This window comes from Coloeus monedula, assembly GCF_965178545.1.
Source record: "Coloeus monedula genome assembly, chromosome: 2".
Lineage (NCBI taxonomy): Eukaryota > Metazoa > Chordata > Aves > Passeriformes > Corvidae > Coloeus > Coloeus monedula.
Window position 1 is genome coordinate 65,693,059 of NC_138782.1, and position 17,004 is coordinate 65,710,062.

Sequence of the window (17,004 nt, forward strand, 5' to 3'; positions counted from 1 at the left end):
TGTTTTTCATTTTTGCGTAAGTGCTGCCTAAATAAGTTTCTATATGGCATTAAGTCTACATTTGTATTTTATTTATGTTTTAGTATGCAAATCATTGCACATAATAGTGAGTAAAGCAGAGAAAAATTTATTGCTGCTTTTGTGTGCAGCCTTTGATCTAAGATATGAAGGAATATGTTTGAGTCTTCAAATGTGGCTCTTAGATTTAGTGGTGTGCTTGGCAGTGTTATGTTTACAGTTGGACTAGTCTTTTCCAGATAATTCTGTGATTCTATATCTGTTATATACAGTAATATTTATAGTAGTGGTGGATGGTGGTAAAGGAGCTGTTTCAGAGATTATTGTAACAGGGTAAATGCCTCTCATTCAACTGAACATGTCTCTGCAGCAGAGCAGGAGGCAAAGCTTAAACATGTGCTTCTCATTTGCCTCACAGAAAAGCAGTTAAGTTAGTTTAAATACACTTCAGTGGGAAGTTTCTGGCTCAGTGCCTACTTGCGCTTCCATGCTTTGCCAGGAACCAGATAGCAAGTGCACAATATCTGTACCAGCAGCCCTCCTGCCTGATACTTCACTCTGGCATGGGCATTTCCTTGGTGAACATCTGAAGAAACTCACTCTCAACACTATTTTAACAAATGTAAAACAAAACTGGAAGTGTAACTATAGATGCAGTCACACATTGCTGTGCCTTGTAGTTGTCAAGCAACTTCTGCCATTTTGCTACATGAAACACCTGCCATTAATTTCTTTCAAGTGAATTCAGTTGAAGTGAGAATATTCAGCATTGGATAGAAGTAACGATACAATCTGGAAACCGGCACAATGGTATGATGTGGTTTCACAAAGCTCTCTTCTCTGAGCAAGTGTGCTCACATGCATCAGCTCTGAAAAGCACTGGATTTTATTTTTAGCATTCACTTTGACTGTTATTTCTTTGCAGAATATTACCTGGAATTTTTTCTTGCAGGTCCAGTTCATGAGACTGTGTATGACTTTTGGAGAATGATATGGCAGGAGCAGTCAGCTTGTGTTGTGATGGTCACAAATTTAGTGGAAGTTGGAAGAGTAAGTTTTTGGGCTTGTTTTTCTTTTAATGCTAAAAGCTTAAAGAAAAACCTGCTGAAAAGACATACTATTGACAGAATGTAGAAGGGTCTTGTGAAGGACAACCCTGCACCCTGAGGGGCCAAGGGGGAGGAGTCCAGGAAATGTTGCAGTTACGGTATTGTCTAAAAGCAACTTCTGAAAACTGATGCTGTCATGCTTTCATGAGTAGTGGAAAATTGTCTGAATCCAAATTCATATTTCAGCAGAATAGATTTGTATATTGTCACTCAAATGAGAAGAGTAGTGGAAGAAATGTGCTTCTATATCAGTGGCTAGAAATCAGCAAATTATTTACAGTTTAGGAGCAACACATACCTCAGGGAGGTCTATAAAGTAGCTGGGATTACTTGCAACAGTTTGATTATGAGTACAAAATGCATCACAGTTTAGCATAAGTGGAAATATATTCCATAGCTCAGCACTAAAGAAAATACAAATGCTCATTTGGAAGTGAATTTGGCACCTAAGTACAGCTGTGTAAAGCAGTGGAAACTCCTTGTAGCTAGTGCTTAACTTGACATAACAGCCACTAGCCATGACAAGCCACATGAATCCATGGTCATTTTGGAAATAAATGCGGTGTAATGCAGTACGTGCAGTACTGTATCCTCAAGCTTTTCTTTTCCCTTGGTGTGAAATCATACCCATTTTTTATTTAGGTCAAGTGTTACAAGTACTGGCCTGATGACACTGAAGTTTATGGCGACTTCAAAGTGACTTGTGTAGAGATGGAGCCCCTCGCAGAATATGTTGTCAGGACCTTCACTCTGGGAAGGGTGAGTGCATTTTGAAAGGGCTTAGCAAAATACTGTTTCCTGGTAGCAAGGAGGATGAAAGAGGCTATGCTGATGTTTCTGTGGAATACCAAATCTCTCCAGCTTGTTAGCAGGGCCACAGTGTAGGCAGCCTTACCTTACCATGGCAGTTATGCATTGCGTCAGCACTACACAAGCATGCATCTCACTGTGGGACTTTGAATTTCCCCAGAAATGTCAACTGCTGCCATCCCCTCTCTGATAGTCACCTTTTCTCCACAGCCACACTTCTGAGTTAAACTCAAGTACCACATTATGAGTCATGCCTGCGGTTCATCCCTACACACAGTGTCCTGACCACCGCTGAGTCAATCTCAATCAAAGGACAAATTCTGTGAATACTCTATGTGATAGAGTTGTGGTCCTATGCTAAATTATTTTACTTGCCTTTAAATGTAGCGGGCCCTTGTCCTAGTTAGCAAAACTTCTGAAAATCAGTGTGAAATGCATCAAAGTCTATTTTAAAAAAAAATCTTCAGTGCAGTAAAACTAGCATACTTAATGTCTAAAGTAAAAATTACAAACTTCAAAATTAAAGTAACCCAGTGACATCTCTAAGATTCCTATGGATCTTTGCTTTAAATAATTGGTGAAATGATGAAAACTGCATGTAGATTCTATCAGTATGTGTGATCATTATTTGAGTCAGATAATACCTAGTCTGTGAAATACTTGGAATTTCATAACCTTTTTTTGCCTTTTACAGAGGGGCTACAATGAAATCCGTGAAGTTAAACAGTTTCATTTCACTGGCTGGCCAGATCATGGAGTTCCTTACAATGCCACAGGCCTGCTTTCCTTTATACGGAGAGTCAAATTATCTAACCCTCCTAGTGCAGGGCCTATTGTTGTCCATTGCAGGTGTGTACAGAAGGAGTAGATTGGTATTTTTCACAACTGTTTATATGATTATTTGCAGTAATCTTTGTGAAGCATCCATCATTTTGAAGTGCTCTGGTTTTGTTCCCTTTTTGAACTGCCTAATTCACACTGCAGTAGGATTTGGAGGTCTACAGCAATGTTTGAAAATAACGAGATTCTAGTACACTTTTTCTAAATAGAATAGTCTGAGATTTTCCTTTTCCTGCAACAGCTGCACCAGCTAAATCATGATACTCCAGGCCATCATTTTAGGTAGCCTTCAACAATTTTGTGACAGTGTTCATGAATGAGTGTAGATACATCTGCTTTGATAGCTTGGTGTTGTATATAATGTCCAAACAGATTATTAATTCAAAGCAAAGTAAGCAAATAGATGAAGAAAGATGGAATGAGGTTAGTGGCAACAAATACAGAATGTTTCTCCTGTGCAGCTTTTGCAAGGTTATGTTGTTGGGACACAGTCCTTTGACAAGTAGAATTTGCTTTCCACAAATGTTTGATTTACTAAAACATTTTAGTCAAACGTTTAATTACATTTTGTAGATAAAGTTACTCAGCTGTTACAGATTTTAATAATTCACTGTGCAAAAACTCTCCATAGCTTTATGTAAAGCCAAAATAAATCATGAGTGAATCTTCTGGATATTGTTAAATGTGCTGTCTGAACTAGCTTGGAACTTGGCTGCTAAAACATACATTTGAGTTTCTTATTATAATAGATCATTTAAAAATTGTTCTTACTCTTATTAAAGAAAAACAAGATCTATAATATTCTGAAGTGCATAAGTTTAAGCATTCTTCAGATTTCAGTTAAACTAACTTCTTTTTTTAATGTAAGTATTGATCTGGGTGATAAAAGGAGGAAACTTCTTTTTTTTGCTGTTACTTAGTGAATCAAATGTGAAGGAAAAGTGTTGTTTTGAACACATCAAAAGATTTTAAGGACGTTGTGATGAGAAGGAGAGAAGATAAAAAGTAGATAGTGGCTGTGATGAAAAACTGAATGACTTTATAAAAATGCTCTCAATAATGGTTATAAAGTTTGTAGATGTTTTTCTGGGTCTATTCCTAACAGTATTTACTGATTCTTTTTAGTGCTGGTGCTGGACGGACAGGTTGTTATATCGTGATCGATATCATGTTAGATATGGCAGAAAGAGAAGGTGTGGTGGATATCTACAACTGTGTCAAAGCTTTACGGTCCCGGCGCATCAACATGGTACAAACTGAGGTACAGCAGTTTGCCTTCGGAGCACCTGATGCTTTTTGAAATGTTCTAGATCGGAATATCACTGTGAGTCTGAAAACAGCATGCAGTGACCTTCTCAAGGGGGTATCTCCACTGGGGACTATTACTCAGTGTAAAAGCTCCCAGAACCAGGGTGGTGCAACAAACCTGCCAACTCTTGCAGTCTTCACAGAAACAAGTGCCCGCCTAACTTGGTAACAAAAGGAAAGAAAGGAGGATCTTTTCAGGGAAGACCTTCTATTAGGCCTGTCTGGGATGTCTCTCCCCAGCTCTGGTATCAGCAATTCCAGGATCCCGAAGGTGGAATTTCAGCAGGCTGCCACTTGATTTAGACAATCTCCAATCACTTTATCTATAAATTGACTGGTGAACTTTATTGTTGCGTTGCTTGGTTTGGTTCAAGCCATAGCCTTCTCGGAAAGCGCTGAGAGGCTGCTTAGGACAGAGAGGCAGTTCCGCTCTCCCGTAGTCCTTCCAGACGGCCCCATGCTCCTGCTCTGGCCAGCTGTCGGCCCTGCAATACGGTGACAGTAAAGGACGCAGAAGGGTCTCTCGTGGCGGCCTCAGAGGAACTTTTATTGTTACATGTTAACCAGCCGGTCCCCAGAGGCAGAAAGACACGTGGTTCGAGAGCCGGGAGGGCTTTCTCAGATCGCAGGGGCGGTACATGGGCGGAGTTGGGGTACAGGAACCAATAGGGAGGGCCCGAGGGAGCGGCCAGGGCTAGGGGCAGGGAAAATGGGGGGGAACAATGTGAAATAAGAAAATAAGTGGGTAAATAGAGCACCACACTTTATGTCCATTTTACACTCTTTTCAACTCTGTTTTTGTTTGTTTTATTAACCTTGCTGCCAAGCTTTTTCCATTTTTTACTCTTTTGGTCTTTCAACATGCCTTCAGCAGCTTTACAATAAAACTCCTCAGGAATTAAGTTCTAATAGCTCCCATTCTGCCACCAGAGTACCACTGAGCTTCCAAAGAAACGCAGGTTATTGGTTTATATTGGCATATTACCTGAAGTGGTTCACGACTTCTCTCTCCTGCCCTCCGTAGGGACATCCACCTGTGACCACATGGAAATCTCTGCATCTGGCAGCCAAACATATCAGTGTAATTTGGTGCAGTTTTTATTCCATGCTGCAACCTGTGGCAGTTGAACAGTAGATGTTCCTGGTCAACTACGCCTGCCACAGGGCCATTAATCTTTGGGAAGTGCATGGGGTGCATTGTTTCGGTGTGACTGCTTTAACCATCCCAGTTTAATCTGCACTTGCATGTGAATTAGTCCTTTCTCTCCCTTTTGCCTCTTACCCCTCACCTTCTCTCAGACGTTCACATACAGTAAAATAAAGCTGTCATTGCAGCAAGTTCTTGTGATGGTTATATAGTCAACAGAGATGCCAATAGCTCCATAGTTGTGTGGGTAAGGCACACAGGCTGTAGAGCCAGAAGATGACCGTGGTCTCCAGACATGTGCTGGTTTTACAGGCACATGTTAAAGTTTGTGCTCTTAAGAACCTCATTGGTATTCATAATAGCTACGTGAGGCTGGCACAGTTCTAGACATGGTTTACGTCTATTACTCTTGGGGTGAGTAAATATAATGGGCATTTTGTGTAAAAATTGACAGGAGGCCGAACTGAAATAGTAATGCAGTTATCTAGGACTCAGTCTATGTCAAGGCAAGTTGAGAAAAAATGGGAAGAAATGGTTCTTCCGCTGGAAGAACACTGGAATTTATTACTGGCCTAGAGCCAACTATGAGGCAACTGATGCACTAGCTTGCACATGCATAAGGAGAATGCAGCATGCCAAATACTGGCTAATCATTGGTAGTGCTTGAGGCAATTTACACTTTCTGCTAACATCAGAAGATTGAAAGCTATTTAAAAAAAAAATTGGTAAAGCCAACAAGTCTTTGGCATATGTGCAGAAACCCACAAGCACTGCAAGAAAACTGAAAATCTCCTGTTACTATCCCTGTTCTGTTGTTTTACTGAATTTAAATTGCTCCTGAAGAAAACATCTGTGTTCACTACACCCCTATAAGAACAAGACTGTATTAAAGCATTATTTAGTGTATTGATGGACAGTACTTTGAATGAGTTTAAGAGTGTGCAGTAGGCCTGTTTATCCTAAAAGAAAGAAAGATCTGTTGGTTTTAAATGGCTAAAATTTTTGTTTCTTTTCCTACTTTGATAGGAGCAGTACATCTTTATTCACGATGCCATTCTAGAAGCTTGCCTGTGTGGAGAAACTGCTATTCCTGTCTGCGAATTCAAAGCTGCTTATTTTGATATGATTAGAATAGACTCTCAGACAAACTCTTCACATCTCAAAGATGAGTTTCAGGTATTCACAGTTCCTACTAACTCTTGATGTGACAACAATTTTTTGCCTCTAGATACATTTAAATTCTTTTAAGGAGAAGGTTTTTCATATCACTTTTATAGCACTTGGTCCCTAACTTTTTTGTCTACAAAATAAAGCACCCATGTTTATGTGCTTTGCAAAGTTGTTTTAAATACAGAATATCCTCCTTTTAATAAAATTGCAGTAAATATCTGTCTGAAATAAAAACCAGTGAGTAAGAGGCAGAGAGAGTTTTGTCTTGCATTTGCACAGCAAAGGCATAGCTTTTCAGGGCTCCAAAGGACCCTCTTTGTTTTATTCCTTTCAGAAGGGATGGTGTCAGGCGGAATGTGTTCAGTGGTACACGGAGTGCCTTTAATACCTGCAGCTTAACCCCCTTGCAAAGCCCCAGCATGTCCAACAAACAGATAGGAGCTTGTATTTGCTAATGTCTTCTTGCTAATGCTGCATGTTTTCTCATATTGCAATATCTTACAGTAAAACTTGGGGAATCTCGAGTCCAATGTGCGTTAGCTCAGCGTGCTAAAACAAACGTCCTCTTTCCCTTAGACCCTGAATTCTGTGACCCCTCGCCTGCAGGCGGAGGACTGCAGCATCGCCTGCTTGCCAAGGAACCACGACAAGAACCGCTTCATGGATATGCTGCCACCTGACAGATGTCTGCCTTTCTTAATTACTATTGATGGGGAGAGCAGCAACTACATCAATGCTGCTCTTATGGACGTAAGAGACTACCTTCTTTGTCTGCATAGCGTGCCATGGAAAGCTCTGTAATGTGAGAGAGAGCACTTGCTGGTTTAAGAAAGGGTAATTCTTTGTTACTGCAGTGCCCAGTAAAACAGTCCTAATGAAGAAGGGTGAGGGGGAAAGGGTAAGAAACCCCACCAGCTTGTATTTTTTGTTCAGGAGGTTTGTTATCTTTAGTCTTTGGCATCCTTGTGGGACCCACTGGAAATCTCACCTTTTTAACAGCATTATATAAAGCTCTTGTCTCCAGACCTCCAAATCTCAAATCTCAGCAGGATCTCAAAAATCTGCTGTTTGTTATGAAGTTAATGTTATCTCTCTGAGCATGAGGTTACTATCACTATTTCATAAAAAAATCTTTCTATATTGAGGTATGAGCAACAGAGGAAGAGAAAAATTGTTTTCTTGGCATGTTTGGGTATAGAGTATAGAGCTGGGGGTTTTGTTGTTCATATTTTGAGTTGCAGCTCTTTAAAGTTGAAGTCTGAGTGACAGAAGTACTGTCAGGGGAAAAGGTGAATTAATGGAAAAAATGGAGTTGAACCTGCTTATACGTGCCTGATCGATAAAGCAGTTCACATGCTGCCAGGTACCTGCCTGTGCCTCCATTAGCATTTCTAAAGTTAGTCCCCTAAAGGCACTTTTACAGTAAATACTTATATAAGTGGCCTGATTTCCAGGACTATCTCCCCTTCCTCAAAAATGAAGTGCTGTCAGAAACTGCCATGTCAAGGAGAGATGCTGAGATAAAATGGCAAATAGCAGCAGAAATCATCAACACTGATTAGTATAGTCATCCTTGAGTTCTGCCTGAGCTAGTGCAGAAAACAAACTGATAGCAAAATGCAGTCCCTAATCTCATGGCTACCTTATTTTGTCAGAAAAATAGAGGAGTAGCATGTGTAAGACCAATGTATTAGGGTGTCACAGAAGCTGAACAGATGAATTAGAGCAGTGAACAGAATTCTGGTAGCAAAAATTGTTTAGAATTGCAGTTAAAATTGCATTAAGCACCTGGATAAAATGGATATGCTATGAACCAACCAACAGACCTTCATAGAGGAGTGTGGTTTGGTGTCAGAGGAAGACAGCACAGGCTGTGGGGGGCAGGAGGACTCTGAGTGTGCAACAGCATGTGGCAGGTAGGGGCATGAACCAAGCAATGTATTAATGGATCAGTAATCAGAAAGTTAGAAAAGGCAGAAGTGGTAGTAATAAAAGGAAAAAAAGCAGCAGAAAAGAAAAGGTATTATTATATTGCAGTGAAGGCATATAACAAGATTATAAGTAAAGAGTTAAAATTTTGAATAATGCAAGCTTTTTTTTTTCTTGCATTTTGCCTTCTGGTTGTTTCTTTTAAGACTGATTTATTCAGAGAAGATGAACTCCTGGACAAGAAAAAGGGACTTTCAATAACAAAGCAGAAAGAGAAACTTACCCCTTATCTTTCTCTTATCTTGAGAAACATTAGAAATTATGGGGAAGTGAGGTAGGAAAACACCAGCTAGGACATGTTTTATTTCTTAAAAGTACAGGGGAAGAATCAAAATTGGTTGGCCCTGTGCTGTCCATGGGCAGATCTAGGAAGTAGGACATGGATTGCCAGTACCCCAACATCCTTCCTACATTAGAAAAGGTAACAAAAATCTAGATTAAAAGTGTCAGCAACCTCCTTAATCTCTTGTCAAACAAGTACTGATGCTAAAGACATTAACAACAAGTTGTTGGAAGGTATGTCAATATATTGCACATGAAGATCCCTTAGATCAATTTTCAAATAACAAAGCTTCCATAGCAAAAGTGGTTTATCTACCCTACCAGGTCTTTCTCCGAGGTTAATTTAGTCTTCCATGGATGGTTACAAATTGCCTGCAAAAAACTTCTGTTCTATCCTCTTCTGCTTGCTGCTTGTAATACATCCGCCCCTCAGCTGTTAGTTGCATCTCAGTTACTGTGCAAGGCTGGAAATCCCTGTTTGCAGCTGTGTGTAATACAGCATATAGAAAATGGAACCTGCAGTTATGGCAGGAAGTAGTATTTTGCTGTTTAACTTATGCTTTCTGCTGGAAATGGGCCCAGTGATCCTGAAAGTCAGTTCTGTGGGTGTCCCTGTGGCTGTGCACTGTGAAATAGAGTTTGGGATTGAGTTTAGTCCCTGGTTTGGTCACAGAGTTCATGTACAACCTGCTGTGGATAGGGTGATCTTCTGAGACCTCTGCACCCCTCTCTGCATCATGGGGTGAAGGTTTCCTACTTGGCTCCTGGACACAGTGCCTAGAGCAGAGTTGCCTGATCCTCAGCTCAACAAGGCCACGTAGAACACCTTCAGTGCCCGGAGCATATCTGAGTGTAAATACAGGGCTTGTTCTGTAACCAACCACAAGGCAGAGTAACCTCTGAGCAGAGTAACCTCTTTGTTCTTATTGGAGATGATAATGTATTTTTAACTTCTACATCTTCGGTGAAATATGAAGTAATTGATGTCACAACTTTGTTCTATTTTTATGGTTTTTTCTGTTGCAGTGTTTCAGTAGAAATTAAGTACTTACTTCCCATTACTAATAAAATTGTTTGCCTTTACAGAGCTACAGGCAGCCAGCAGCTTTTATTGTCACACAACACCCTTTACCAAACACTGTGAAAGATTTCTGGAGACTAGTGTATGACTATGGCTGTACTTCTCTTGTGATGCTAAATGAAGTCGACTTAGCACAGGTTAGTTTGGAGCTCGAGTCTTCCATGTACCATCACATGCTTTAATCACTCTGGATTTACTACATCATGAAAATGTAGAGCAGTGCAGTGACTACAATTATTCTCTGCTTTACAGCAACTAATCAACACTTAGTAAACGTTAGGTGAGATGTCTGCAGTGGAGTAAGGCAATACTCAAGTAGTAAGTTACCATTTAATGATGCCTGTTTTGCTCTGGCACAGGGCTGCCCACAATACTGGCCTGAGGAAGGGATACTGCGGTACGGCCCCATCCAAGTGGAATGCATGTCGTGTTCAATGGACTGTGACGTCATAAACCGAATTTTCAGGATATGCAATTTAACAAGAGTAAGTATTATTCTAACAATATGTGACAGAAAAATGTGTCACTTTTAATGCTCTCTAGGCTTTTGTGCTTTTTAATTTTGAATAATAGTGAAATACTAATGTTCATAAGACATTACCCAGGAAGGAGTCAGCCAAGCATCAATATCTAATACTAATTTCTAGTATTTTCCTACATCTACAGTACTTTTCTGCAGTATTTTTCTACACTAAGCAGACAGAGCTTTAAGGTGAAGGGACATTGTTCTGAGGCATTCTCACTGATGTGTGAGAAGCATTCTGTGCTCTGTTTGTTTGGTGTACAGTAAAAGAAATATCCCTGTAATTAACATGTACTGACAGATATTTAGTTCATAGCTTTGGTAAGAGGTTTTCTGTGGTGAATCAGGAACAGGAACACTGAGGCTGATTGTACAACCAGCACCTTCTCAGCCTAAAATGTGAAAACCACAACATGAAAGGCAGATTGCGGCACCCTGCAAAGCAGGGTGTGAAAAAACTCTGAAAGTTCCTCTGCCTCTAAAGGGTTCTGCCACCACTGTGCCTCGACCTACATTTATCTTTTTCTCAACTTCAGTAGCAGTGCCAGTCTTGCATTCTTGTCAGCTCTTTGATACCTTGCACCATCTTGTTTTTTGCTGTCCCATAGTGTTTCACACTCTTGCAGCACCTTCTCAAACCCTACTCGCCACACAGTGTTTCCTCTTTAGCTCACCTCTATGAATTGCTTATTTAAGTTGCCTGCCACAAATGCTTGTGACACTGTTTTATATACAGTTAACCAGCAATCCTTATTTTACTTACCACAACTATTTTTTCTCTTCCATCCAGTACTGAACTTATTACCAGCTGCTAGTGTATCTTGAGTATATGTTTAACTCTCATTTATCTTGAAAGACAACTGTGGGGAAAATTGATTACTGTGTACACTAAGATTTTTCTTGTATTTTATTTTATTTTAGTTTAGTTTTATTTTGTCACATTTTCATTTTTCTGAGGGCAAATATCAGTTTTCATGTGGCCAGTATTTTGCTCAAATTTTTATTTTGCTTATATTCAGAATTGCAAAAAGCATTTTCAGCTCTTCTTGAAAACTACAGGAAACTAAAGTGTGGGCACACTGGCAAATATTACACCATAGTGCTTTTTTCTTGTATTTTGAGACTTCCTCTTTTTTTTTTTTTTTCCATTTCTTCTTTTTTATATGATGCTTTGCTTTTCTTCTCCTCTACTTGCTTCTGTCTCCCATGCCCTTTTGCTCATAAATCTTGCTTTTAAAAATCTCTCTGCTCTGTTCTTCCTTTTCTAAAATCCACATTCCTACTCGTCATCTTCAGCTTCAAGAAACTAGATAGACTATTTATTCTTCCTCTTATTGGGGCCTTTCTTGTGACAGTCTAATTCTGTTCAAAGATCTCCCTGTGTCACATCTACCACATGCGAGGCTCAGAGATTGGCAGCAAGGCTGTCATAACAGTCTGGCACAAAGGGAAGATTTCAAGGACAGTAGTCATGTTTGTGCACCGATATTACTTGTTCATTTATAATGGGGTTAGTTCATACATAGGAGCCAAAGGTTTCTCTCTTTATTTCTGAGGGTCTAAGGATTTAATAGTGATACTGTAAATTGATTATTGGTGTTAAGCAACCTTGGCACATAGAATCTATGGAATCTAGGGAATTTGTTGATTTAAAATTCAGGATAGGTTATATTTGTGATTGATAAACTGTAGTGTTGTCTTCAGTATAGTTCCCTTTTTTACCTCTTCTGACATCTTCCTTTAGCTGAAGTGGTAGAAATTACTGGAAGCCATGCATTACCATGCAATGTATACTATGTTAGAATCTGTACATAATATAAACACCTAGGTTTCATGTTAGTTTTATAGTTTGTTTTTCTAAACCAAGATGTAAAGGTGCCATTTTGACCTAAAGCTCTTGGATTTCCCTCAGCCACAAGAAGGCTATCTGATGGTCCAGCAATTCCAGTATTTGGGATGGGCTTCTCACAGAGATGTACCAGCTTCCAAGAGATCCTTCTTGAAGTTAATTCTTCAAGTTGAAAAATGGCAAGAGGAATGTGAAGAAGGGGAGGGCCGGACCATCATCCATTGCCTGTGAGTAACTTGGAGAAAGTCAATTGCTGCTCTTCAAATAAATTCTTAAAAATTAATTCTTAGTTTAAATTTGAGCAGTATTTTTATGGATACCTTCTTTTGCACATGTGCCTGTTACTTTTCTTATATATAAAAAGAATGAAGTACCACTGCCTACCACTGTAGGTTGGTTTTTTGTCAACTTTTGGATTTTTCTGTGTCAGGTCAAGGAATGAATATTTTGGGGGTGGTACTATAATGATACTGTGTATACTGTCATCTTCTGTACATAATAGCATGTTTTTCAGGTGCAAGAGTTGTACAGATCTGTTTCTTCTGCCTGGTTTCAGTAAGGAAGTCTTTTATACTGAGTGCCAAATAGGGGGGTTTTGTGTCTCTTTTGGATAGAGTATGCTACATTTTTCCCCAAAAGGAAGGCCTACAGTATTTTGATAGATTTAAACTATGGATAGATGAAATCAGAAAAAAAAGCTCTATTACACTACATGATACTAAAACTATTGTTGGTAAATGACCACTGGCTGCTTACCTGGTACTGAAATGGGAGCTGGTTTGGGAGTTTTGAAAAGACAGCATCTTTTTCTTCCTAAGCAGAGAATAATCAATCTGTCTCCTACCTTATTTAAATAAAACATTTAAAACCTAGGAACTGAAATATGTGTATCTCCTTACTCTGCAAAAAAGTCTTCTGTTTAAAAGTTCAGAATTAACTAGTGACCCGTGTCTCCCTGCACCACCTCAAACTTAGTAAGAAGAAATACCTACCTTAATTTCTTTGAAATTAAGATTAAAATTGTTCAGAAGTGTCCCCAAAGGTCAACAAGTTATTAAATCAGTGATGCCTTAACATATCTGGTTGAATAATCCTCATATCATAGGTGAATTTCAGTGAGTGTCTTTCCAGAACTAAGTGCAAAATGTACTTGGCATTGAACTTGTTTTTATTATTTCTAATGTTCTACTTGCCATTGAACTTGGGTTTGTTTTTTTTTTTAATTTCTGATGCATATGTAATTTAGACTTCTAGCATGGTTGGGCAGCATGATGGGCTGTAAGGGCAGAATTCAAAAGCAGTAATTGAGAGGAAGGTCAGAAAAAGCAAATGTCTTAGACCAAACCCACTGGAGCTGCAAAGAAATTGCTAAAGTCTGGTGTCCCTCTGGGACTCAGGAATCACTTGTGCTTACAGAGTGAAAGAACAGAAGTGCGTTTTGGATGCTCTCTTAGGCCACAGTGACATTTAACTCTCTCCTTTCCTTGTGTACAGAAACGGCGGTGGCCGGAGCGGGGTGTTCTGTGCCATTGGCATTGTGGTTGAGATGGTGAAAAGGCAGAATGTGGTGGACGTTTTCCATGCTGTGAAGACCTTGCGGAACAGTAAGCCCAACATGGTAGAAACTCCGGTAAGCCCCGCAGGGTTACTGCAAACAGCCAGGGAGACAGAGGCTGTCTCGTTGTGTGAGCTGCGTTTTCAGTCCTGTGCCCAAAAACCAGTGCAAACCTACCTTGGGCCACAAGAAGAAAGGACAGATATTGAGTGTAAACACAAGTCAGCATCATGAGAGGACAGGCTTAGCATTCTACACTACTTTTCTTGTAGTGGTTGCATGCTTTTCACAGAAAGCATTCTGAGTTAACAGAATGCACTTTAATTTCCCAAAATAACTCGGTCCGTTTGAAAGGAAGTTGCAGCAGGCTGTGCTCACACAGGTCGTCTTGAAATTGTACAGAGCAAGGTATTTCTCCTTGGTAGGAGCAAGTTGTGAAGTACAGATTTGTAGCTGGATATGTGAATATATTGCTCCTTAGTAACAACTGCTGCTTTGAAAGTTGTACTGAATAATGATAATCTTTTTTACTCAGATTTGTAGTACTCAAAATGATACCTCAGAACTTTAAAATTGAACACTTGGATCTAGTATGTTGCAAATGAATATATAAAATCATTTAGGTTGGAAAAGATCCTTAAGATCATTGAGTCTGACAGTTCTATAATAAACGATAAACTAATATAAACAATATGAGCCTGAATTAGCAAAACTGCAAGACTAAATATCTGTATGTACATTGCCAAAACTCAACCTTGAATTTTCTGGTTAATCTTTATGCATGCAGTATGAGTGCCTGTCTATTCAAACATTTGCTTCAGTCACAAAACCCAAATATTAAGGACTGGAAGGTCCTTAAAAAAATTCTCCCACATGGTTGTTTTTCCTTTTTGTAGGTGAATGAAAGCAGGTTATGTAGTGTTTGGGAGTTCCTGCCATTTGAGTCTCACACTGCCAGCTGCCAGTGTCACTTTTCAGCCAGATGGCTGCCTACAGCATAAAAATCAGGGATGCCAATTGAAATTAAAAACATTTTGTAGTTTACGCATAGTGGAAATTGCTTCTGACCCTGTGAACCTGCATATTGTGCAAAATGGTTGTAGCTGCCTCTTCTCATATTCCCCTTTTTCCGGGTGCCAGTGTTTGCTTAATATCAAATAGCTTCTGTGGCATGATTCTCTTAATCATTGTGCATCACTTCTATCCCTTGCCACCACACAAATTAAGATGGCTAACATGTTAACAAATAGAACACCCTGTAGCAGCAGTGACACTGGGCTAGGTATTGCTGCTTTTGCTGCAAATGCTTTGCATTCTCCTGTGCCACAGACATCTGAGACACAACACATTGAATTGCTGCCTGGATTTCAGTACACTGCTGTCAAGAAAACAGGTCAGATCACATGGAAAATTATTTGTGTCTCTGTAAAGGGAGGCCAAGGTAGATTGTGTTTGTTTCTGATAAGTGCCCTGCAAACTTATATTGCATTTCAAAATAGTCCTGAATTCCAGTGCAGCTTTACACTGAAGTTGCTACATTTTTTTAGTTATGTATTTGTGTTGTGTGGATTTTTGTTCAGAAGAGTTGAACAGCAGAAGTTCTTGAGTCGTTAGTTAGAAAACAAAGCAGGGAAACCACTATACAGCACTGTCATGTGCCCTACATACAGCAACAGGATCAGATAACAGCAGTGAGCAGTGTAATAGAGCCTTTACGATATCCCCACAATTTCCTGTTAATGCATCACATTATCTTCCTTTGCAAACAAAAATAAATCACAAAGGCAGATTTGTTTTTTTAAATCATAAGGACAATAGACATCAAATCAATTTCCTTGGCTTTATTTCTTCTTCCCCTCTCCTCTCTCCTTCCTCTTCCCCATCTCACAGTATCAGCTCAACAGCAGCATTGTTGAGGAGAAATAATAACCACAGTGAGGTTTTATGCTTTAACTTCTCTTTTAAATGTGCATCTGATATTTTGGATGCTACATCAACAGGACTGTACCAATGGGCTCTGGACCCCAAGCAGCTCCATGTCATGGCTCAGTATTCCCCATCCATTCTCTGGCTGCCCAAGCAGCAGGCACCAGTTACTGCCCAATATCTGCTAACTCAAATAGAAGTTTGACAAACAGAGTGGAGATGCTTTCACTGCAAGAATGTTCTGACTGAGAGGAGAGCTTTTCACATTTGATAAAAGAGTTCAGAAGCTGGAAAAATCAGAGAAGCACATCATTGCTTTCCATGGTCAGGGTCCTTTTTCACTTCACTGGTTAGGGTGAGTTTTTAAATCAGGGCTGGTAATATACTTGTGTAATAGGGGGGAAAAGTAGAAAATCCAATCCTGTCTGGCTTACTAGTTAGCAAAGGATGTTCTTAGATACAGATATTGCTGCTAAGATTTTAGATTTTAATGTAACTTCTGTTTCTGTACCTTCTCCCCTTAAAGGAGCAATATCGTTTCTGCTACGATGTTGCGCTGGAGTACCTGGAATCCTCTTAGTCGGAAGGGATGTGGCGAAGTTCACCAAATATATGAATCTCAGTAAGCTGTTTTGACAACAGTTCTTGATCCTGTGAAGAAAGATTTTAGGGGAAGAAGGGGGTGGGAGGGATTTTAAATTTTAAATGCAAAGTATTTTTCTTATGAAGTTGTGTATCTTAATAAAAGAACTCAATCTGTTTCTATGCTTGTATACAGTATCAACATTTAGTGCCACATAAATACTATTTAATGAAACCCAGAGTCAGAAGAGATTTGCGCAAATTAGACCTTCTCGTGTGTGTATATGCAGCCGTCTCTCAAATGCAGTAGAGCGACCATCTGTTGCATGTATCAATATTTCCTATATGGTATTATTTTTTTTCTTTTGATACATTGTTAAAGTACAATAACAGTGCAGATTGATAGTAAGGTTCATTCTTTATACGTTTCAAGTGTTGCATATATATATATTATGTATAGTAAAAGAAAAACTGGCTTATTTTGTTTTAATGTGCAATGATGGCTGGATCACATAAAGATCTTTATAAAGAAACTTAAACATAAGCCAAAGACTCAAGTGTAAATATGTCTATATGGAGAAAGCACATGTATTTATTGTTTACTTGCATTCCTTTTTTGATGGCTGAAAAAAAGAAGAACCATTTTTCTTGAAGAAAGCTTTTTTTGCTGAAATCAAGTGTAAACAATTTTTGTAGTTTATTTTTTGTATGTTTTAGTGTAAGTAGAAGACATACTTTTTATGCATAGACCAAGAAACATTGGTATAGTGGTTTTGTTGTGTACATGCTTGTGATTCAAATTCATGTAAACAACT

The 17,004-nt window shown here is 39.2% G+C and overlaps 1 protein-coding gene across 1 annotated transcript in view; it reads left to right on the forward strand.

Annotated features, from left to right (window-relative positions):
• The window catches only part of PTPRK (protein tyrosine phosphatase receptor type K), a gene marked incomplete at its 5' end in the record, with an annotated part of 386,602 nt that extends 370,339 nt beyond the window's left edge, over positions 1-16,263 (forward strand). Inside the window, 11 exons of the mRNA XM_082277108.1 lie at positions 971-1,068; positions 1,770-1,886; positions 2,632-2,786; positions 3,903-4,038; positions 6,259-6,408; positions 6,979-7,152; positions 9,760-9,891; positions 10,114-10,239; positions 12,190-12,353; positions 13,621-13,756; positions 16,134-16,263. Coding sequence (XP_082133234.1) covers positions 971-1,068; positions 1,770-1,886; positions 2,632-2,786; positions 3,903-4,038; positions 6,259-6,408; positions 6,979-7,152; positions 9,760-9,891; positions 10,114-10,239; positions 12,190-12,353; positions 13,621-13,756; positions 16,134-16,187 — 1,442 coding nt within the window. The 3' untranslated portion in view covers positions 16,188-16,263. The remainder of the gene's footprint in view (positions 1-970; positions 1,069-1,769; positions 1,887-2,631; positions 2,787-3,902; positions 4,039-6,258; positions 6,409-6,978; positions 7,153-9,759; positions 9,892-10,113; positions 10,240-12,189; positions 12,354-13,620; positions 13,757-16,133) is intronic.
• Between the last annotated feature and the right edge of the window lie 741 nt (positions 16,264-17,004).